Here is a 25339-nt window from a genome sequence, read left to right as displayed (position 1 = left end):
CCCCAGACCCGACCCCTCATTCCACTCAAATGCATACACTGTGAAACCCTGAGGGTTAATTTAACTCTGAAAGTGTATAAATGGACCCGTAATGATCCTTTTGGTTACATTTGTATATATAGTTATAAATGGATAAATTAACTCTGAGAGAGCGCACACACGCATGGATGGGCACACACATATGTGCGGAAACTGTACACACAGCACACACCCAACACAACACACTCATAAGATGACAATGATGTCAGTAAATACTAGATTTATGGGACAACTGACAGATATATTTTTTTAAACAAATCAAAACCACAACATCTTAAAATCAAAAAGCATGGCTCAATCTTATTGGCCATGGGTCATGTGAAAGAGAATATAACTCCACTAATTGCATTCACATCCGCATGACAGTGCCACAGTGTCACAGCCAATGAAATTAGATAATATGATTTGTTTTCCATCAAAGAGCCCAACTGTTTTGAGCTAACAAACAGGCTCGTGTCACATCTATAAATGGCTGGTTGGACAGTGTGAGAGCAGACCTTCGGGCTGAAGGTTGAGCCGGTTCATGTTGCCCTCCCCCACCTCCCCCCAAGACCCTCGCCTGCATGGGTCTGGCCACCACCAAAACTATTCCAGAGCCATCTAATAGAAGAGTTACGATATTGAGGGGGCAGAAACCGCGCGCTCGAGCTCTGTTCATGCAGCCTGAAAGGGGGACAAGCAGGAGTTTTAAATACATTGTCAACGAGGGCGGCACAAATAAGAGCAATTTTAGCCATACGTGCAACATGCCAACTGTTTTAAAGTATTGTACAGTAACAATTAAAGTCTCTGTAATGTTTATGTTGCACGATTACTACAAAACAATCTAAAATGAAGGGATTTAAGATCATTAATGCTGCAGGGCTGTTGCCTGCATGGGTCCAATGCATTTCTGCCGACTTCTGGTCCAGGACTTGTCCCCATTCTCAATAGAAGTCTATGTATGTCGATGTAATCCATTGGACTGGCCCATAGACTGTGAACAGAGTTTTCGTAACTCTGTCTTACTCTATGGCCCTGGGTCTGGCCGCCACCAAAAGCATTCACAAGGCAGCTCAGCGAATACACGCTGTGATTGGTTGCTAGTTGCTGTAATTGACAGTTCTTCCTTGTGTGCAATTTCTTTGTCTTTCTTCTTTCGCTTTTTAGGCACATTCACACTTTGACTTGTGCTGCAGTCATACAGGGTAGCCAAAACTCACTCACTCAATCAGTCAATCAATCAATCAATCAATCAATCAATCAATCAATCAATCAATCAATCAATCAATCTTATTATCACAGCCAATTACAGGTAACAGTGAGGTGAAACTTGTTTGTGGCGGCTTGACGTTTGAAGCTCAGGGAGTGAAAGAAAAATAATTAGCAGTAAAGAAAGGAAAACAAGTTGAGCACAAAAAGCCTGAGAAAGCAGCATATGAAAATCAGTATCTTGACTCCTAATGCATGTTGGTATCATGTTGCTTAAATTTGTGAATGAATGTAAGTCCTAACGCTTAGGTGTTGCTGCCTGGGAAACAAAGGGGGATTCACACTGAGTCTGATTGATTCAAACTGCTCCCATACGGTCCCAGTTTTTAATCCCGGCCCCTGGCTATGTGTCGAGGTGTCCACGGGCAAAAGATACTTAACCCGTAACGTAACTGCTCCTGCCCAAGCACTAATATGAGCACCTGATCAGCTGGGTGCTCTCTCACAGGATTATGTACTACATTACAGTCAAGGCTATTTGAGTGCCTTGCTGAAGTGTACCCTTGATGGTATAGTAAGTACGTAAGAATCACAAGCCTGCTTCTACTAGCTGTCATGTGGAAATAGCTGATCAACTATTTTATTTTTGCCAAATACATTCTTCGTTGTAATATGTCACCCGCTAACTTCATAATGGATTTAGAAGCCAATGGCTAATTCAAAAGCAATAGCGGTTACTGTAAATTACACATTGACACTATTTTAAATTGATAGTAATCTGTTAATGTTAATTCCTACAAAATCCCCCCCCCCCCCCCCCACATGTGAATCTTAATGTAAAATCCTCACTGTTAATTTGTCCAATTGTACAAGCGTAGGAAAACGGACCTGTTACATTGGTACACTGTCAGAGGTAAATGAACACAGAGGATTATACTCTCATATCAGCTGTCACATGAACTGTGTTTCCAAAACAACAAACAAGTAAACAACTACCGGTATATCAACTGGTGGCAGTATAGTATAAACAAGGATTTCCTGGCTGAAGGTATACAATAAAATAACGCATACACTTTTAAATGTAGAAGTTCTGACACACACACACACACACACACACGCACGCACGCACGCACACACACACACACACACACACACACACACACACACACACACACACACACACACACACACACACACACACACACACACACACACACACACACACACAGTATGGCATCTTAACGGGTGGAAACTTCCCTCGCTGGCATACTGCGAGCTGTCAGTGTGGACTGTAAAGCTATCCTGCCCATGCCAGCCCGGGAACCAGCTGAGCCAGGACCTCATGTTCCACTCCGGGGGCCTTCAATCATGCCTCTATGCATGGCAGGCATGTCTAGTGGGTGTGAGGTCAGGTGCTGCATGGGGTGCACTGCCTGCAGGGGCCTGGACGGAGGAGACCACAGTATGGGACAACATCTCCCTCTACTGATGGTATGATGTAATTTGATTTGATTTGATTTATTTATTAGATCCCGCATTAGCTTACTGTGAGTCACAGCAGCTACTCTTCCTGGGGTCTTAAACATATCATCATCAAAAGCATTTCTTCCATATTCTTACATACATTCATCCAACACAACAATACAACACAAAACAACTCATGATCCATCTACTACATTTGATAGCTAGCTCCACAATACAATCCAATTTTCAACATTGATAGTAAAGTAAGTATACATTATAATGCGATATATATAGCTCATGTCATATGCAAATCATGCATTTCCCGTCAGTTGTTGGCTTGGTCACGCACCCATATATGGTCATGCCTCGTGACATCATGTGATGTCATCAAAAATAAGCCCATATATGGAGATCCCTGATGTCATCAATATTGGCCAGCAACTCTACATCTGACCTCAAACATCAAACCCTTAGATCTCATTATATGTAGCTGACCTGTTCTGACATTCCATATTATGTTGATCCTTCCCCATCCATCCTTCCTCTTCAATGTCTCCCTTTTGACTTATACCTGTCCATTCAAACTCTAGATGGGCCCACCCCAAAGTTATTAGTGCCTGGCAGCCGGCGAAAACTAGAGTTCTCAACAGGCCCGGAAATGAAGGCCCGGCCCTACCTGGGCCCTCATTAAACCCTGTACACTCAAGACACTGCCCCCGCTGCCACCCTTAGATCTCCATATACTGTATGTAGCTGACCTGTTCTGACATTCCATATGTTGATCTATGAACTTATTATCTATTCTGTAATGTCCATGCCTCACCATCAGGTGATATCACCAATTAGTAATTCTCAGCACCTGAGCTGTATTGTTTGAGCTCTTTAAGAGCAAGTGTCTTTGTCTGTGAAAATCATATAACACTGACACTTAGGACCGAAACGTTTGCTTTTTAATTGCACTTTGAGCACAGAGCACTTTATGAGCATGACAAAATAAAAGGAAAAATGTTTCCCTAATTCTCAGTCTATAGAAGTTTTTACATTAATTCATTTTGTTATACATTGAGCGATTCGGTCAAGTTTTCCAGTACAGAATTAATTCCATATGTTGATCTGACCCCCCATTCCAAAGCGCCAGCGCTTACCCAGCAATCTTCTGTCACGTGCACACGACCTAAGTCGCTTCTCGCCCTCAGGCGTCTTACTGGTAATATTACTAATGATAATAAATTAAACAAATGGAAATAAATTTGTTTCAAAAATATACAATCTGCAAGTGCACGAGATTAATATATAAATGTATTACTATTACAATTTCTCTCTCTCTCTCTCTCTCTCTCTCTCTCTCTCTCAAGGGCATCACCCCCATGGTAACCCTCATCAATAATACAAGTAGTGCGCTTGCGCAGTAAGAGCTATGTGTTTTCGAGGAAGTACTCTACACGTGTAGCCTGTGACAGGATAGTCCTTGAAAAGACAACAACAAAGCAGAGTTTCACGTGTAACAGCGGACCTCACTATCAGACATGACATTCAGAGCGACAAGAACACTCATGTAAGTGACACTTTTGGTCAGTACGGTGCATACGGAGTATAGTCAGTATAGGTACGTTTTACACATAGATAACGTTGTCTTGTATTGGTGTTAGCAACCTTAGCTCCCTCGATCTAGCTGCTGGTTTGTTTTGGAAACAATGTTATTTTAATATTATTTTAATACCCGTGTTTTATTTCTCCCTCGTTTAATAAAGTTACGTTTCATCGCAAGACAGCCATTGCGCAAACCACACTGTTCTGTGGTTGACTATAGCCTATATAGCTGTCTGTAGCAATAGCTAAGCCAGCTAACATTTGTTTTGATGTATCTGTGCCCTAGCCTTTTGTGTCAAAGACGAGCTTTGGGTTATAGAGATGGGGTAGCCCTAGCCCCGCAAGCAGAACCCGAATGTAGTCAAGTTTCTGATACTTTGTTTACTTTAAGCGCCCATCAAATTTCATAAAAGCTTTATGTAGGGTTCCGAGAGGGGCTAGGGTATCCCTAGAACGGCTCTTGTTGTTACATACAGTATGTACAGTATTTCACATACAGAGCCATAGTACACCCTCGTATTTTGTGGTAGAATTCCAAAGACGTGGTGTGAAAAATGGTCCTCTAGTTTTATATCCATGTGAAAGTTCTGGCACAAAACGTGTATTTAGTGAATTATCTCCACTTTTTCAAGAGATGCACACGGACATCTTTCTCTCCGTACAGGTGAGCCGGTTTAACGTGAGAGCAGATCAACTTGAAATCGCCTCGCCTCGCGACGGAGGCGCGCCGTGTCTGGTGGCCTTGAGCCACGGGAGGCACCGCCGAGCGAGGCGCTAGCCGAGCGAGTCGCCGTGCCGAGCGTTGCGACGGCCACCAGACCCGACTCAGCGCCGTCCGAGTTACGTCCCGATAGGCAGAGAATAGTATATATTAGTAGCCCCTAGTTTCATTTGCGAGGACAGCTACGCGTTCTGTCGCCGTTAGAACATCTGCGCCGAAGACGCCGTTTCCACGGCGACGGATGATGTCATTTCATTTTGATCTGATTTCATCCAAATCTGATACACCGGGCGAGGGGGGCCGGAAAGATCGATAAACTGAGTTTACAAATACGTCCTGTTTACCGCAGACGTCATCACCAATTGACCAGGGAAACACAAAAGTTTGCGGTCACACAATTGGCAGGTCCTTTGCGATAGGTGCTGGGTAATTAATCACACCACCTGCCAATTACAGTATAACAGTATAATCAACAAATACTGATTGATTGAAATATTTATTAACAGTTTGCAGAATTACAGTACATTTCAAGCACAACTCAATACAAAGACTGTTAACTGTGAGTGGACTACCAATAAAGCATTACACTTGTTTACAAGAGGGTCCACCATACTATGGATATTGGTTCTGTTGGCCCTGTGGTGAGTAGGTCCTATATTATACAGCTATGTGTGTGGCTGTGTCCCTGGGTCTGTCCCTGTGTCCCTGTGTCCCTGGGTCTGTCCCTGTGTCCCTGGGTCTGTCCCTGTGTCCGTCCCTGTGTCCCTGGGTCTGTCCCTGTGTCCCTGGGTCTGTCCCTGTGTCCCTGGGTCTGTCCCTGTGTCCCTGGGTCTGTCCCTGTGTCCCTGGGTCTGTCCCTGACTCCCTGTGTCCCTGGGTCTGTCCCTGTGTTCCTGGGTCTGTCCCTGGGTCTGTCCCTGTGTCCCTGGGTCTGTCCCTGTGTCCCTGGGTCTGTCCCTGTGTCCCTGGCTGTGAGCACAAAAATAGTGTTTGTTCACCACCAAGTGTCACTGTTGCACATACACAGGCCAGGGAGGAGGGACAGTACAGTACAGTACAGTACAGTACAGTACAGTACAGTACAGTACAGTACAGTACAGTACCACTCACTTCAGACGGGTCTGATTTTTATATATATAATAGATTAATCTAGAGTTGCAATACCCTCCATTGACATCCCATTGATCCAAATTGCATTTCCGATCTGCTTGTATTAAACAACGTTAAACTCACCAACATTGCAGCTGTAGGGAAAGCTTGAATTATCCTCTTTCAACCTGCAAAGCGTTTGTTTCATAAAAATCCACCATAGACATGTTATGAATCACGGTGGATTATTTTTCACATAGGCCATTATTTTAGCAAGGTGATGATAATGCCTTTAATTCCGTTGTTACAGGGCGACTAGAATTTGTTGCTGGTGTTTTAAAGATGGATACCGTGATTTTTTTTTCCCACCATAAAATATGATCATTAGGTATAGGTATTAGTATTATATAAGGAGGAAGATTTTTTTCAAAAATGTGTACAGTATTTGTTAAAATGTCATTTTTATGTGGACACGCCCACCATTTCATTAGTATGCCTGGTGTGCCTCGTGGGTGGTGATGGGTGGTGATCCACCTGAACTGAAGCCGCACCCACAGCTGTTCCAAAAGGGAAGACATCATCATTGCACATAACCACAAAGGGGTCGTGTAATTAAGTATTGTCACCTCATAAACACATGAAAAACTGGAGAAAATACAGAAATTACGGCACTCCATCATTATGTAAAATGAAACCATTCGTTTAATGTACTGCAGAGGCATACTGTTATATTTAAATATTCTTAATGGTCCGTTATATTATGCTTGATGGACTAGGACTATTACTATAACATTTAAGGCAGAGACCTGTGCCCCTCAGGTCTCCACCAGGCCGGGGTCTTTTCCGACCAGTCATTGGTCCGACATGCGGTAAAACGACCGGATTAAGGTTCGCGAACATGCGTTAAGGTTGGCGACCGGATTCCACTGCGTGAAAAGAGGAGTTAACGGGCAATTATGGGCACTAGATTTGTCCATAAACCTCAAGTTTAGCCGGCATATACAGTGATTTACTGTACGGTATTATACAGGTGTGGACCTCTATGGGGACCTACCATGCGTCACGGACAAAGTCAGAGAGAGAAGGAGACAAGTAAATTGACCCTATGGGAGCCAACCCAGGGCAAAGCCAGGAGGGGAAAGAAGCGTACCACCTATGTAGACGTGCTTCAGTGCGACAGCTTGGCTAACAACACTGCAGAGCTCAAGAATCTGATGTTGGATAGGAATTTGTGGAGGGCAGCAATCCAGGAATCCCGAGTTGGTGTTGGCTAGACCTCACTCAGCAACTAACTAACTATACAGGTGTGATGGTACAATTCGGGAGTTTACCGGAGTTTGTTGGAAAGTTTTACAGGAGTTTCCTGTAATATACACACCGTATTCCATGCTTTATTTTATGCATCTAAGAAATGGTTATGGTTATTTATCAAGCCATTCTGTATTTTCAAAAACTTTTAACTTGAAAGCTCGCATTTGGAGGGTAACAGAGTTGTGGTAAATTGAGCTACCACAATGTTTTTTTTGTATTCTGTGTATTATGCATGTTACAGTAAACGAGTCAAGTTAAATATATTTTTTGTTTTTAAAAGGATCCCTGGCTAATAAGACAAATATGCCTTAAAACATTATACTTGCCCTAAAATCATAAAAACACCTTCAATATTTTATTTCTTTCATAAATAAAGAATCTTTCACTCAATAGGAACTGCTCCTGTCACAAGTTGATATTTGTCATATGCCCTAATGGTCTAGCCCTATGGTATGGAATGTATATGCTAATAAAAAACAACGTAATACTTCCTAAGGATAATATGAGCATCAGAGCAATATTTTAAATACTTTTTATTAGCACGTGCATTCCATAGGCCTGGACCACACATGGACATAATGAGTGACATCATCAACTAGGACGGGAGCAGTTCCTATATTGAGTAAAAGATACTCCATGAAAGAAATACAATATTTGAGGTGTTTTTATTTTTAGTTATAGAGGGCAAATATAATGTTTTAAGGCATATTTGTCTTATTATCCAGGGATCCTTTTGAAAGCACATTTAAAAACAACCAAAGTTGTCCAAAGTGCTGTACAATAAAACACAACATAACATATTTTTAAAGTTACAATTCTATCTCTTTTGAGCCTTTTTGATAACAAATTGTGAAATATTATGTAAGAAATAGGAATACATTGTGAAAATTACCGATCTGAAGGTCTGCAATTTTCACACTATTTATCCATTGAACCCAATCACACTAAATGTAATTCCTACAATTCCACGGAGTGGGCAGTTCAGATATGATTATTTTGGACGGTCGGGCCTGAGGAGATATATGCTGAAGTTGCCTTGGCCGTACACTCTGCACTCACCCCCTTAGACAAGAGGGGAAGAACAGATGTGAACGGATGCTCTTTGTGGACTACATTTCTGCTTTCAATGCCATCATCCCAACCAGACTGGACACAAAGCTCAAGGACCTAGGCCTGCACTCGACCATGTGCAGCTGCATACTGGACTTTTTGTCTGGCCGCCGTCAGGTGGTGAGGATGGGCAACATCACGTCGGACCCCCTGACCCGGTCCCTCAACACAGGAACCCCTCAGGGCTGCGTGCTGAGCCCTCTCCTCTATTCTTTGTACACATGACTGTACAGCCACGCACAGCCCCGACGTCATCATCAAATACGTGGACGTCACGACTGGTCTGGTGACACTGCACAGACTGAACTGAATTTGTCTTTTGCTTTAATAAAGACTCTTTATATTATACACGTACATCACATTCATGACCTTTTATTTATTCTTATTGTGCATTCACATTTGTATCATCGATTAGTCATACTGTATGTACTACGCACTCTATGCTCTTCTCTCTATCTTTTACTGCAATGATGAGCCTGCACAACCAAGACATTCACCCATGTTACTTTCTGATTCTGTTCCTCGTCCAGACACCCAGTCTACCAGCTGGGAGACCCCCAGCTGAGGATCTTCAGACCAAACTGGTTCCTGACACTGGTGCGGCCGGGGAAGGAGCAGCCTCCAGACACGGTCCAGTTCCGCATACCCATGGAGTAAGTCTTTTTTTTGGTGCATTTATATAGCGCCTTTATCCAAGGCGCTTTACATAGATGTGCATTACATTCACCCATTCACACACACACATTCATACACCGATTGTGCCAGGGAGGGACCCCTAGAAGCAAAGATTTGAGTAAAAATGTTCACTTGAATTTTTGGTTCAACAATAGATCTACAAGTGCAATGCTATGAGCTGTAGTATAGGATTAAAGTGATTAAAATGATTGTGACTGCTACAGTATATTAACTAATTTTGCTGCGTACCCCCCTGAACAGCCCCCCCCCCCCGGCCCAGGACCCCCACCTTGAGAACCACTGCTCTATTATCTTCTGTCCTATGACATTCAGTTATTTGATTGCATCTGATATGCAAAAAAAATCACACTCGTGTGAAGTGAGGGGCGCTCTTATCACATTTCGTGTTCAGCCAATCAGCCGAGCACATTCCATGCTCATACACACAAACAGACAGAACTGTGCATTCCGTGCCCATTCCATGTTCAACTTTATTATATATATTTTTTAGGGATGTGCCGATGAGACATTTTGGCCGATATCGATATCCGATATAATGAATTTCTGTTATGACCGATTTTTAATACATTTAATTTGTGTACTCGTCTCATTCAGTAGTCATTCAGTCGTGAATCGGATCGGATATCGGTCATAATTTCATAATCGTGCACCCCTATTAAATACTAGTGCTCATCTCTGGAAATAGCCGGGTCTACTTGAATCACTTTAATCACAAACATGATGTTTTTAATGTAAAACATTTAAAAGCTGAGCTGTAGTTGACCATCTTGGCCACCGGGTGGTGTGCCAACCTTGCAAAAGGAAATGCGAGTCACCAGCCCACACTGTTGGATGGCTCCTTTGACCTCTCTTGCTACCTTTTAATAGGACTTGTGTGGGACTGATGACAAGGGAAGCATTGACGTGGAGGTGGTATGTGTAAGAGTGAGGCTATTATAGCGCACAAAACAGTGGGAGTATGCTATCAACAGGCATACGGTAGACGTTAGTCACACAGATAAAAACCGTATTAATGTGCATTTCAGTAAAAAAAAATTATATGGATCCAAGGCTCGAGGTCAATGGAGTGCACAAAAACTTAACACCCCTTAACTGCCCGCTAACTTTGCATGGGAATGTTCCCCACACAAGATGTGAGGGGAACGTGTTGTTCTCTGTAGGTATTTGTTCCCCGTGGTATTTGACTGATATATCTGCTGTCACAAAGTGCTAGAGTGAGCCCAAATTAATCATCACTAAGTAGGGATGACCCGGCGGTGACCATTCCCCTCCAGCCAAGGTCAGTGAGGATAGCGGTTCCCCTCAGGCAGCCAGAGGCCCACACAGTCCGCACTGGGGGAGATAAATTGAAGTTCGAAGCAAGAGCATCTTGAGTCTTCTCTAGTGGGGCTTACACTGTAATCTATTCATCCAGGTGCGTGGGCTACCACTCTCATTCCTACCTCGACGTCTCTGCCAAACTCTTAGGGTGCTTATGTAATGTGTGTGTGTGTGTGTGTGTGTGTGTGTGTGTGTGTGTGTGTGTGTGTGTGTGTGCATTGCATACATGAGTGGCTTTGGGTCGGTGTGAGCCGGGAGAAGGGTGTGTGAGCGGACGGGTAAGTGCAGGGTGCATGTGTGTATATAAGGGCGTATGGGTGTTTTCCCTACAGCCTTTGATGCCTGGCCTGGCTGGGAGAGGTGCATTACTGACTGATATGCTACTGAAACCCCAAGCGTGTGCTTCACACACTTTTAGTGCTTGTCATGGTCCTCGGTTCGGTTGTATGCATATAGAGCACTGAAGGACACACACTTACAGCCCTCCCCCCCGCCTAGGGATGGAAATATATGAACATCATTACATTTTCATGTCATGATGATTAGCTACTTTTGTTAACCACTTGGAACTCCGGGATCCATATTCTGCATGCTGTGAACTTGTGGATCGGCTATTTTTGGCCAAGAGATTTGCGTGCCTATTTTCGTACGTGCCTTACCCCTTATCCTTAAACAAGCTCACAACGTGTCGATGTAGATCGGCTATTAGATTGACGTATTTCAAAATGTTTCTCAAAAGGCAAAGAAGTTTAGGGAAAATGGGGACCTTGACGTAGACTGAAAAATGTTCAGTATAGAGGGTTCAAAATAGTACCGGATAATGCCGCTCAGCCTCCACAATGTTTAGATTTTTTCCTGATAAACGATAATAATGATCACCACCACCCCTGCTCACAGGTTACTGAAGATTGCTGGTCAGGGAAACACTATAGGTATAGGTCAGGGCAAGTGGCAACATTATATATATATATATATATATATATATATATATATATACATACAGTATATATATATATATATATACACACACACACGCACACGCACACACACACAAAGAGTATGTATGTCCCGAGAAGGTTATAGGAGGCCGTTGGGCAGCGGTGGAACGTACTAACTGAACAGCTGTTAAGGACCGGCAGTAATGGTGTCATTTTCACACGGGAGCAACCCAACAACGTAGCCTTTGTCTCAGAAGCACCTGAGAGGAGCAGGCACAGATACAGTCGGTTCCTCCGTTCTGTTTGTGTTCTCCTTTTGAGCCCTTCATTTTCCCCCTCTTCTTTGGTTGTATCCTGTTGTTTGAGAAACGGGTCGGTTGTGTGCAGCGCTCTCGTTTCCCACCATCTCTCTGCTGGATAATTGAGTCCCTTTTGATTGTTCCTCCAATCTCTTGAGGTCTATCAGCACTTCCATATGCCCTACAGGAGGAACATCATGTTTCTAGGGTTTAGAGACACACGCGCACAAACCCCTCAGGCCTCTCCTGGCGTGGAGACGAGCTAGTGCAGATACACAACACAAACACCCATCCACGTCTGTCGATCTTTCTGCTACTACAAGTAGCATTCAACAATATAACTTTGGCCCTTCTCAGACAGCCCGGATAGACATCTCACGGCATTTGAACTCGCATCAAGTTCCCGATTATTGGGACAGAAGGCCCATCATGCCCAATGCAGATTGTGCGTTATAGCCTCTCGCATAAACTGCCTTTTAAGTGATGCCACACACGACAGACGACAGACGTGCATGTGGATGGGTGTTTGTGTTGTGTATCTGCACTAGCTCGTCTCCACGCCAGGAGAGGCCTGAGGGGTTTGTGCATGTGTGCGTCTCTAAACCCTAGAAACATGATGTTCCTCCTGTAGGGCATATGGAAGTGCACGCACACACACACACACACACACACACACGCACACACACACACACACACACACACACACACACACACACACACACACACACACACACACACACACACACAGGTTGAATGCGAGCAGATATTCAGTACACTATTATGTTGGCTTTCTGCTACTACCAGTAGCATTCAACAATATAACTTTGGCCCTTCTCAGACATTGGGCCATGTACTCTCTGCTGACTGTTTTGTCCCTAGTGGACCAAACAGCATTTTGATCGCCATGGCAATAGTTCTGTTTCCCCTTCCCCTGCTCCACTCCATAAACAGACTGCTTTTGGTCTTGTTTTACACAAATTGACTTGCGTTTATGTTATGACATAGGATGTCATTTAGAGAGTCATGGAATATAGCTAACTGTTTTGAGTCTTTTTTTTTACTGTTCTCGTTCTGTGTAAGGAGCTAAGTGACTCCTGGTGACCTGCTCTTTGATCTATTTCGGTGCTTTTGTCCGACCAATAAAAAGCTGAACAATAAATGGAATCCTTCACACAGCGCTCGTATGCTTCGACAGGGGGAACAGTCCTAGTGCCTCAGCGATCCCTTCTCCCGGACCCTGCCCGGTCTCAGGTTCCTTAATGTCTTCCCGTCCATACAAAGTCGTGCTATTATGATCTTGATATTTGGTGTTGAGCAAGTTTTGTGCGTGTATTGTGTGGGTGGATGGGAGGGTTAAGGTAGTGAAGTGCATGAATCCTAACCTGAACCTGACAATAGGCTGGCCTGACAATGAGGGGCGGCTTTCTTTCTTTCACCTTTCATCTACGCAGAGAACAACTCTCCTGTTTCATTCTCACCGCTAAGCCCCTCCGACACAATGCACTTTGATGTTGGCGCTCGCGCGCAGGTCTTTGCGCATGGGACACGCACTCACATGCCTGTGCGTGCACGTTTGTTCCGTTTGCCTTGCGTGTTTACCCGACTGTGGGTTTTTTAAGATTAGATTTAAGATGAGAGAGAGGGTTTTACGTCGAACAAAGGAGGCGAGGCTCGCTCAAACCCACAACATTGCGAGCGACCAGGACATTCCAGCTGTGTGTGTGTGTGTGTTTATTGAGGTTTTTTATTAATGCGAGGCCCGGATAGACATCTCACGGCATTTGAACTTGCGTCAAGTTCCCGATTATTGGGACGGAAACAATGAAATCATTGCTAGTACACACTAGGAAGGCCCATCATGCCCCATGCAGATTGAACTGCCTTTTGAGTGTTACTGATGCTATGTGATGCTTATCAGTTAGAGACATGAGTTAGCATGTAGTCCCTTTAGTCTTTTTTGTGCTATTTTGTGTGTGCACTTGGAGGATTTGTTTAATTTGAGGAAGAGCAGAGTAACTTGAATTTTGGCTGTAAGGAGGAGCATCCTTCTTGTGTCTTGTTAAATGATAAAGGGAGTCATCTTTGAGCTTTTCTTCAATCATCATCAAGCTACTTCTGCTCGCTCTGATCCACTTCTAATATTTTTCCTCAAAGATGGACTGTTCTTTATATTCTTGAGTTGTATGACTAAGATGTCGCTGTGCACCTGTGGCCTTTCACCCACTTCTCTCACATGCTTTTTTTTCCAGCACAGGTGAAACAACAGACCATCTTAACACACTGGAACTGATACTCAAATCCCTTTTGGCTCCGAACGGTGTAGGTTAAATTGGACAATAGGAAACATCTAGCAAGTATCATTGTGGCACGGGGAGGGCTCACGTTTTGAAATGTGCCTTGTTAAGCTGCACTCCCCACAAATCTGCTACGTTGTCTCAAGCACGACGGTGTCACACAGGTGGGCAAAGACAAAGAGCCAAGGATCACTGTGTTCTTTCCTTCTGAAAACCTGTCCGTTTTTCAATGGCGTCGGTTTTCCTTTTGGCCACCTTTTCAGATCAGATTTTGGCCCCTACGTCTTTTCCTCTCTTCACCTCGCCCTCCCACAATGCCCAGCAAAACAACAACTTTTGATTACTTTGCTTCGGGGCTCCGCCACAAACGATTGCCAGCTTTATTCCTCTCATAACTACTTGGCAACAGTGGAACATGTGTGAACCTAAAACCATCATGTGTGTTATCTGATGCCCTTTGTCCGTTCTGTCTTTGTGCAGTCTCCTCATCCCTTGCTTGGGTTACCACTTGGAATGTGTGTAGCATGCGCATTTGTATATAAATATATACCAGTTGCCAAGGACCGATGCCCTTAGCCGTGGCAGCTGCAGAAGACAGGTATTCATTCTCGCTGAGAGGGCAGGGCCGGGCAGTTAAGGAGGCAGAATAACGGTGTGAAAGGCTAGCCTCTGGTGTCGGATGGGTGTGTATATTATGATGATGATCAAATGTTTCCTGCTTCAGTCCTGGAGTTACTGTGGCTTTTGTTTAAGTTTAGCCTGATTTATCTTATATATCTTGACATCTCTGCCAGACTTACAGCCTGGGGGGCTTCCTGTTCTTAGGATTCGATACCAGGTTGTTGTTTGGAAGCAAGTAATGCGATTCATGTAGCATTTAATGGGATGAATTGATTGTAGCAGTGAAGAATTGTATGACATTTCACACAAGCAAGCAGCAAACCTGACTACTACTTATTTACTGAATCCTCTTCGCTCTTGATGGAACATAAGGCTGCGACTATCTGCTTCCATCTGGTCCTACCCTGTGCAGCATGTTGTGCCCCATGTCAGATTTGACATGGGGCACAGATCTTCAGTTCTGAGGTCACAGTTCTGAGGTCACAGTTCTCCGCCAGGTTGTTTTTGGCCTCCCTTGTCTCCTCTTTCCAGGTGGGGTCCATCTTAGGGCTACTTTAGGAACGCTGTCTTGATCCATTCCAAAGGACATGTCCGAGCCGTCTGTGTTTGATTTCCAGTACCACATTGTAACAGTTTGTCTTTAAGTACAGGTCCGCGTTGGAGATCTTTTCTGGCCAAAAGATGCGACATATCTTCCGGAGACACCCATTGTGGAATGAGTTGATCTTATTCATGTCACTCTCCACCACTCGCCAGCATTCCGAGCCATACAGCAAAACTGACTTAAGCAAACCTGACTGCTTGTGCATTTCCTTAATTCTGTGTGTGGTGTGGCGTGTGTGTAGCATGTGTGGCATGCACGTGTGTGTGGTGGCAGTGGCAGCGGGCTAATCGTAGTAGCAATGGCAGCAGGGATTTAGAGATCGCTCCCCTCTTTAATCAGGATCAGTGTTCTCTCTCTAATGATCCAGAGGGGACTTGGTAGTCCCTGAGCCACTTCCCCTCTCTTCCTTTCCTCTCTTCTCCTCCCCCCCCCCCCCGCCCCCACCCTTTCTGCTTTCTAGGAATCCCCTTCTCTCTGCACAATTGCTCTCTCTCTCTCTCTCTCTCTCTCTCTCTCTCTCTCTCTCTCTCGCTGTGTTCATCTTTCCACCTCTCTTCAGCTCAAGTACCCCCAGTCACTCTGCTCTGCTTCACCGCCCCCACCTCCCCCAGCCCCCTGGCACACACACTGTGAGACGGGGTAGATGAGGGAGGGAGGGTGGGACGGGTGCAAACAGACCCCGGAGGTGCATCTGTTGGTGGCGTCGCTTAGGAAACCCTTCTCTCTCCTGTGGACCGGTTCAAAGGGAACGAAATGGAGGCCCAAATGAGTTCACTTCACCCATTTTCTCAAATATGTGGTCTCTCCCCAGCCGATTTTGGCGCAGATACTTTTTGTTTTACTCCCCTCGCCCGCCTCCAGAGGAGAAGAAGGGGGGGGGGTTCTTATTTCTCCTCTTGTCTGAAAGGCCACTGTCTTAACCCATTCTGACCTGAGATCAGATTCTATAAATGTCTTTTTTTTGAGTGGCGCGCTACGAGCTTGTAGATCTGCTATTTTTCAATAGCTAAAGCATAACATAATGCTAACACCAAAAGGGATTCCCGGCCAAAATGGGTTAATGTGGGAAATGCCGAACTTGGATGTAGATGGTGTGTTTGGGAGGGAGAGAGAGAAAAATGCTCCCTGCCCCAGAGCAGTAACGTTATTGGAGCCGCATGCTTCCTGAAATGGTGAAATCAAAGGTGTATTGTTCTCTTGGCGGCGCGGTACCGCTGCAGGGCATTATGGTACCGCTGCAGGCATTATGGTACCGCTGCAGGCATTATGGTACCGCTGCAGGGCATTATGGTACCGCTGCAGCATTATGGTACCGCTGCAGGGCATTATGGTACCGCTGCAGGGCATTATGGTACCGCTGCAGGGCATTATGGTACCGCTGCAGCATTATGGTACCGCTGCAGGGCATTATGGTACCGCTGCAGCATTATGGTACCGCTGCAGGGCATTATGGTACCGCTGCAGGGCATTATGGTACCTGCAGGGCATTATGGTACCTGCAGGGCATTATGGTACTGCTGCAGGGCATTATGGTACCGCTGCAGCATTATGGTACCGCTGCAGGGCATTATGGTACCGCTGCAGGGCATTATGGTACCTGCAGGGCATTATGGTACCGCTGCAGGGCATTATGGTACCTGCAGGGCATTATGGTACTGCTGCAGGGCATTATGGTACCGCTGCAGGGCATTATGGTACTGCTGCAGGGCATTATGGTACTGCTGCAGGGCATTATGGTACCGCTGCAGGGCATTATGGTACTGCTGCAGGGCATTATGGTACCGCTGCAGGGCATTATGGTACTGCTGCAGGGCATTATGGTACCGCTGCAGGGCATTATGGTACCGCTGCAGCATTATGGTACTGCTGCAGGGCATTATGGTACCGCTGCAGCATTATGGTACCGCTGCAGGGCATTATGGTACCGCTGCAGGGCATTATTGTGGGTTTGGGTTATTTGGAAAAAATCACAAAGTCTCTGGCTAATTATTGGTCCAGTCAGTTACTACTGTGTCTAGCTGGTCTCAATGCCAGCTTTGTTATGTCAGTAAGTGCAGCCTGTGCTACAGGAAATGACTTGGTGTCTTGGTCCTAATTGTGAATTATGTCTGCGTAAGTGTCAGTATTTAAGGCTATTGTTCATACGGCATGCAGCTAAAGCCGTTACGTCAGCCTGCTTAACTACAAGGAAACCCTTGTGTTCACTGTAGGGATTTTCTCTTGGAAAAAATGTTTGCGGCACACACATTCTGGCGTTACTTACAACTCGAGGAGGTGTCACGTTGTTCCTGCCGAGAAAGGGGGGGAAATAGAGGCACCCATTACGTGAAGTCACTTCTATCAATGGAACGTATATGAGGCGATGGATCATCGAAAGACCCCCATATCTGAGGCACTCACTTCAAACCGCAAGACCCCCATATCTGAGGCACTCACTTCAAACCGCAAGACCCCCATATCTGAGGCACTCACTTCAAACCGCAAGCGTTGCTATTAAGCACTTTGTCGGACGCATTTGGGAAGTGCTGTCTACCGAGCTAATCCAATTGGCCAGATTGATTAGCAGTTAAAAGCCTTACTTCCTCTGGCCCGATCAATCCATTCCACATGCTGCTGGCCCAGGAGGCCAAGCCTAGGCCGGGATGGTCCCCGGCCTGTGCTCTGATGCCAGGCCCCACTTCCTGTGTTGGGTTTCACTGGGCGCGATCGATACATCCAGATGGGTAATTGGATGAACCGACATCTCTCTCCCTTCGACTTGGACTATATGAGAGCTGAATATGGCTTTATGTATATGGGAGTGCCCTGTCAGTTACAGCTGGGGAAATAATATCATAGTTTATGGGGAGTGTCTTGTCAGTTTTGCCATAATATACATCATTCCTGTGTCAATGAAGTGAACGTAGAGTTATGTGCTGCGAGCAGTTTAGCTATGTAGAGTCCTGACACAAACACCCTCACATGCACACACACACACACACACGCGCACGCGGCGTGCACACAGACACACACACACACACACACACACACACACACACGCACGTGGCGCGCACACACACAGACACACACACACACACACACACACACACACACACACACACACACACACACACACACACGTCGGCGGTTGCTGGACGCTATCCATAACTCCTCTTGTCCTCTTTTCTATGGCTTCACATGTGTTCTCTTCGCTGATTCCATCCCCTCCGTCTCCGTCTCTGTCTCCTGGGCACGTCTGTTGACAGAATGACCAAGTGTGACGTGAGGAACTACCTGGAGAAGATCTACAATGTTCCTGTAGGAGCAGTCCGGACGCGGATACAGTTTGGTGAGGCCCAACACAGGCACACACACACACACACACACACACACACACACACACACACACACACACACACACACACACACACACACACACACACACACACAGGCAACAGAGCCATGAGTATGCCACCAGTGTCCCTCAGAGCTGAGCTGTCTTCCTCATCAAGGTAGGGCCTACTGAAATAAAAGCTACATTGAGATAGTGTGAGTGATTATTAACTATCCACCACCAAGGTCATCCATTTAGCTTTGACACAGACCTTTACAGGTAGATAAAGGTGCTGGGAGTCTGGTGCAACGCACAGGTCCTGGACCTGGTGAGAGCAGGAGTGGACCTGGTGAGATGTAGGAGGGGGGTTGACAGGAGTCAACCCACAGAGCCTAGTCCTTCCATGCGCCAGATTGGTCTACCTACAGTACCAGTCCCGGCAGAACAGTTCTGGAGCGGCGGACTGTGTGGCCCTGGTTTTTCCCTAGTTGGTCTGATCGAGGGTAGCTACATGCAGTGTATTTTCGTTCTTAGGTATTGTATTTATAGTGCCTCATAGGAATAGACTATGTGACAACCAGGTATAGTCTGGTGACCACCGGAGAGACTGGTTGACAGCCGGAATGTAGACGGCACCCGGGAGCAGTATAGGTTGGCGCCACAGCCTGTGTCTTCCGTGAGGAGGAAGTCCATAAAACCCTGAGTGATGCCTTTAGGAGGGCCATTCAAGCCGCAAGCGGTGCCTGCAGCACCACTGCAGGGTCAAAAATCCACCACTACTGAATGAAGTGTCTGGTGCAACGCACAGGTCCTGTGTCAACCCAGAGAGTCTAGTCCTTCCATGCATCAGATTTGTCTACCTACCAGTCCCAGCAGAGTAGTTCTGGAGCGGCGGATTGTGTGTCCCTGGTCTTTCCCTAGTGGGTCTAAATGGTGCATTTATACAGCGCCTTTATCCAAGGCACTACAGAGATTACAGTGCATTACATTCACCCATTCACACACACATTTACACACCGATGCCGGTGGAAACCATGCAAGGCACATCGAGAGTAATTAGGGCAGGGTTCAGAGTCTTGCTCAAGGACACTTCGCCCCTGGGTCTGATCGAGGGTAGCTACTGGGACGTAAGTCAGGACTTGATCACCCCTGCTGGGTCACCTGAGTGAGTGGTATGAGACCCTAAACCCCGATGTCCTTGGGATACATCACTGAGGATACGTCCCAGGTGCATCCATGCGATGTATTTTCGTTAATTAAGGGACATCTAACCATTCTTTGCAAAGAAAATACATGTTAAGGACGTTTACAAGATTTAGGGGTGCAGTACTTAGTTTAGACAGTTTTTGGTTTAGACTAGTCATTGGTTAGACCAGCCATTAGTTCTACAATTACAACCTATCTCAAACCCTCATCCTAAACCTAACCTCCCACGGGGCAGCACACCTAAACCTAACCTTAACCCATGTCTAACCAATGACTAGTCTAAACTAAGTATGCACCCCAGATTTAGAACACTTTCCTGTGGTCTTTATGTGTAATATGTGGTTTTAGATCTTTTAGATTTTAGCAGTGTCCATGATGTCACAGACACTGGTCTCACTTCCTTCCTGGACTACATGTTGTCTCAGTAAGACAGCCCTCTCTCTATCCACAAGGAGGAGAAGTGCACCAAAGCATTATGGGAATTGTAGTCCAGGAAGGAAGTGAGCCCAGTGTCGTCCATGATGTTCTAAAATATCTAAAACCACATATTACACACAGTGTTTGGAGGGAATATTGTCATGGCAAGTGGCCTTGTGCGGTTGCAGGGCACTCAGTTTTTTAAGTACCTCATCGGTTGTTACCATTACCAGTTTAGAATCGTCTTTACAAACACCTAGGTTTTTGTAGAAGGCTTTGATGTGCTCTACATCAAAATGCCCAGAGTGGGAGGGTAGTTTGTTAACCAGCGTTGTTGCTATGTTTGTAAAGATGTTTAAGTAGTTGGCCACATCAAGCTTGTCAGTGATGAGAGTGTCGTTGGATTTGATGTTTATGTTTCTGAACCTGGTTTTCAGTTTCTGACCACAGCCTAGTTGATTGTTGAGTAGCTTCCAGAGCTCCTGAGGATTGTTTTTGTTTTCCTCGGCTTTATCATTGATAAAGTTTCTTTTTGCAGATTTGGTCATGGCAGTAACAATGTTTCTTGGCTTGATTCGTTGAGTTTTTAGGTTGTCAAGCTGAGCTTGGAGATCACTGTCGAAGCGTTTGGCAAGCATTGACTTGCATTTTAGAGCATTTTTTGTCTCTGGCTTTCACTGCAGTCAGTATGTCCGAATTCATCTATGGCTCCGGGTGGGTTTTGACCCTGAGGGTTCTCAGGGGAGCCATGTTGTTCAGTACTGATGTAAATTTGGTTTTGAAGCCAAGCCATGCTTCTTCGACTAGTGTGCTCTTGAGCTCAACGGACCAATCTTTTACTGAGTTATGACAGTGACGAGAGGATAGAGAGCACGCATGACGCACAGCGCCGGTCTTGAGCCCGGGAATCGAACCCAATATGCTGAGATTAAACCGGTTGAGCCACCAGTGCGTCCCAGATGGGAGCACGTTTTTAAGCTGCACAATGTCAAATTAATTCTGCTCAGAGGCCACACCAGCAGGCGTTAGCTGCAGCTACCGGCTAATTTAGCATTCGAGCTAGCCAGCTTTGCCATTGACTGAGTGTCTTTGCGGGGCTAGCTGTGGCGGTGGTTAGCGTGATTGACCCAGCCCCCACCCTTCACCATCACCCCCTCCCCAAACACACACAGCTGCTTATCTGGCAATCTGCTGCTCTAGCACTCTGACCTCCAAACGTCCCGGGACACTCCACACTCTCTCCACACATGCATATGGTACTTACTTAAATGTATGGCTTCAGGGCCGGAGTGGGCAAAACAGAGTTACACAACCTACAGCAACCCCCCCCCCCCCCCCCCCACACACACACACACACACACACACACAACCTCCCCTCCCCTTTCTTTTTAACAGTTGGGGATGATCATAGAGCTTGGCCCGTGTTATGTCATCGACTAAATGATCCTCTTGGCTTTTTACGATGGAGGAAACGTTTTGGGTTTTGCATTGGCTTTTTCGCAGGCTCTTTTACAAGGCTAGGAATTTGCAAGCTCATGGAAGAGCAGAGAGAGAGAGAGAGAGAGGACAGGGGGTGTCTGCATTAGGAGGACGAGCGAGGCACGAGCCCCCTCAGTTTGCGGCCTTGAAGGGCCACGAGGAGCCCCCTCTAACTCTGGAGAGACAGAGATGTGAGGCGGGCGGGAGGGGAGTGTGAGAGGCGCCTAGCCCTGTTACATGGTGCAGGACCCATTAAGGCTGTGTTTATTAGGGTTGTGTCTTTAAAAGCTCGGGATAAGGAAAGCCCCTCGGGAGGGAAGAAAGCAAGTAAACGATGGAGAGAGGGAGAGAGGGAGAAAAGAAGGCAAGAGACTCCGGGGCCCCTGGCGATTCCGAGGTGCGTCAGAGTAGGTATCCCTGCCTGCGTCAGGAGTTCCACTTCATTGGCACCATAAAAGACGGTGAGCGGGGAGAAGATGTGGGGGGGGGGGGGAGAGGGGCGCAGAACGACCCTTTCTTCCCTCCTTGGGCGGCAGGGGTATTTTGGAAGACGTTGCCATGGCTACAACTCTGGCCTGGGATTTGTAACGTGATAGCCGGCTGCCAAACCACAATCCCAAAGCAGGAGAATTTTTTGTGCTTGCGTTTGCGAGTGTTATGTGAAAGTTCTCTGTGTGTTGATGGGGCAAGAGGTGGGCGGAGAAGGGGTCGGTGGGGATGGGGGGGGGAGTCTGCATGAAAGAATCACATCTTTTTCGATTTCATTCGAGTCCATTTCAATTCTTCATTGTCGATTCACCGTACGCAACGCAAAGGGGTCACGGCATGCAGAGGAAAACCCAGCAAATGGTAACCTGGAACAAAATACGGAAATATACCAACAAGCTTATAGCAACAATATGACTTCAGCTAGGCACGTGGCGAGGGAAATGGAGGTTTATGTATTGCAATAAATGATATAAAGTCAGATATTAGATTTATATTACATACTACTGCAGGCGCCTTTGCCTGGAGAGGGTTACAACCTAACTGTGTACCTAGCCCTGTGAAGGTTACAGCATTTCCCTGTGGATTCCCTTGCCAATTTCGTAATGCATGTACACGTGCGCGGCACACACACACACACACACACACACACACACACACACACACACACACACACACACACCGTTACCTCTGGCTCCCACCCACACAGGGGCCCCTAGTCAGGCAGGGGTAGAGGGGGGTAGGTGGTGGTGGTGGTGAGTGGGCGTTTTACGACTCTGCTAAGGGCTTTCCCTGAGCAGTGGGCTGCCTGACTGGTGATTATTAGAGAGAGAGACACACACACACACACACACACACACACACACACACACACACACACACACACAAAATGACTCATTAAAGTGGAATGTTTCTCTCGTTTTTCATGTCATAAACCGTTTGCATGGCAACGGGCAGTTATCGAGAGAGGGCCTGTTGACTCGACCACCGGGGTCTTGTTGAGATTTGGGAAGCTCTAAGGTGTAGAGGAACCGCGTGACGCGGAGGTCCTCCTTCCTCCGTCGACACCGCACTGCGTTTATTTGTTTTGGTTGGATTTAAACATGAGACATTCTGCTCATGTGGGTCACATTTGGTGGATATGCAACGGTTACTTTGAACAGGCCGACCCCTAGCCTAGCCACTGACTTTGTAGCATATGCACACAGCTACACGCATTTATGTTTGTGTTGCCATACTTGAGAGGACTGTAGTAGCTGAAAATAGCCACAAAATAGGTGAAAAATATCAGATCTACAAGCTTACTATGTGTTGCCACACAATGTGTCGTGTCCGTGGCATGCAGGCTGCACAGCTAAGTAGTGAAAACCTAACCTCAAATGCCCAATCCTAACCCTGCCCACACATTAAATAATATAAAAAATATATATTTTTAAACCATAAAACAAGCATTTCATTCGTGAAGATCAGGAAAGTACACGGTCCTCGCAATGTCTTCTCTCGAATTCCACCTCACTTGAGGGGACATTTGGCCCTCACAAGTATTGTAAGTGTAAGTACACACACTCGCACACACGCGCACACACACACACACACACACACACACACACACACACACACACACACACACACACACACACACACACACACACACACACACACACACACACACTCACACACACAATGAACGCAAAATCACGCACACACACACACACACACACACAAGCCAGACAGTGGTGGAGCGGTCTGACAGGAGTTAGAATGATGTCATCACCTCCAGCTGGTGTAGAGAGGTTAACCTGCATTCCCCAGTCACCAGGGGTCAGCCTCTGCTGCACTTAACTTAACTGCACACACACACACACACACACACACACACACACACACACACACACACACACACACACACACACACACACACACACACACACGTATACACACACGTATACACACAAGTGTGCAAGCTCTTTTTTGACAGCTTGTTTACTGAAAATAAGACCTACTGTACACAGTCACACACATTCATGTTCTATGCCATGCACTGTTATTTATCAATGTAATATGGTATATTCAGTATACAATAATGATGCTAATAGTAATACATTATATTATTATTGTCTCCACCAGGCCGAAGGCATGGGGAGAGAGTATGTTTTGCACTCCGTCCGTGTGTGTGTCCGTCTGTCCGTGTGTGTGGCCGACTTTTGAAAAACACATTTCTTTTTATATTACTCCTCCAGATTCTGTCCAAAAACTGTCCGATATTTCATATTCCATCCTAATTGGCTAACATTGGCTAGTGCCCACAGGAATCCACGGAAAGAAAGTCTCGATTCCACAGGGAACATTCCTAATTCAGCGGACATCAATCCTTGATTCCGCGGCTTAGTTAATATTCGGCGGACATTAACTTATTTAACCTAAATTATTTAACCGAATCTTTCATGAAATAGATTGTAATTATGGATGAGTCATAATAATCAAAGATTCCAATAATCATTTTTGGGGATCGATTATTATTATTATTCATGTTTTAATTTGTTTTGCTTGCAAAGGTTGTCATTCAAACCCTGCCCACAGTAACTACAGTTTAGACTAGAGGATACTTAATGTGGTTGTAATATGTATTCTTTTCTGCTTTAGAATTGTCAATTTGTCATTGTCAGGACTCAGGACATGGATTCAGTTTCAGTAGGAACCATTTACACAGATTCCGTTTCAGAAGGAACCTTTTAGAGGGCGGACCGTCGTTTCGGTCCGACTTTTTTATGTCCCCTCCCCTGACATAAATATAGTGTTGCCAGACACCTCACCATGTACACATTCCTATTATAGTACTAGTACCTAGACTACCTACTGGTAGTAATAAGTAACTTTGTCATGTTATACGGACGCTCCGTGACCCGTTTTTCCTCCCGGAATTCCCCCCACTATCCCCAGTAGAAGATCCCGGGAGAAAAAACGGGGGCGTCCGACTATATCCCACGGACATTCTACTATTCCGCGGATTGTCGAGAATTCCACGGACGGCTTTAAAATCAGCGGTAAATTTCGCGGTCACGGAACCGTGGATTCCTGTGGGGACTAATTGGCTTTCAAAGTTTGCAGGATTGGCCCGTTTTGAACAAAATGCCTCAAATCATGAACAATT

At 45.8% G+C, this 25339-nt stretch overlaps 1 protein-coding gene across 1 annotated transcript in view; it reads left to right on the top strand.

The window, feature by feature from the left end:
• Positions 1–4120: 4120 nt before the first annotated feature.
• Positions 4121–25339, top strand: part of mrpl23 (mitochondrial ribosomal protein L23) — a 60015-nt gene continuing 38796 nt past the window's right edge. Inside the window, exons 1-3 of the mRNA XM_080762607.1 lie at positions 4121–4249; positions 9046–9168; positions 18533–18615. Coding sequence (XP_080618733.1) covers positions 4221–4249; positions 9046–9168; positions 18533–18615 — 235 coding nt within the window. The 5' untranslated portion in view covers positions 4121–4220. The remainder of the gene's footprint in view (positions 4250–9045; positions 9169–18532; positions 18616–25339) is intronic.

Source organism: Protomyctophum bolini (genome assembly GCF_963924005.1).
Source record: "Protomyctophum bolini genome assembly, chromosome: 4".
Lineage (NCBI taxonomy): Eukaryota > Metazoa > Chordata > Actinopteri > Myctophiformes > Myctophidae > Protomyctophum > Protomyctophum bolini.
The sequence above is the reverse complement of the archived record's forward strand: the minus strand, read 5'-3'. Positions and strand labels throughout refer to the sequence as shown.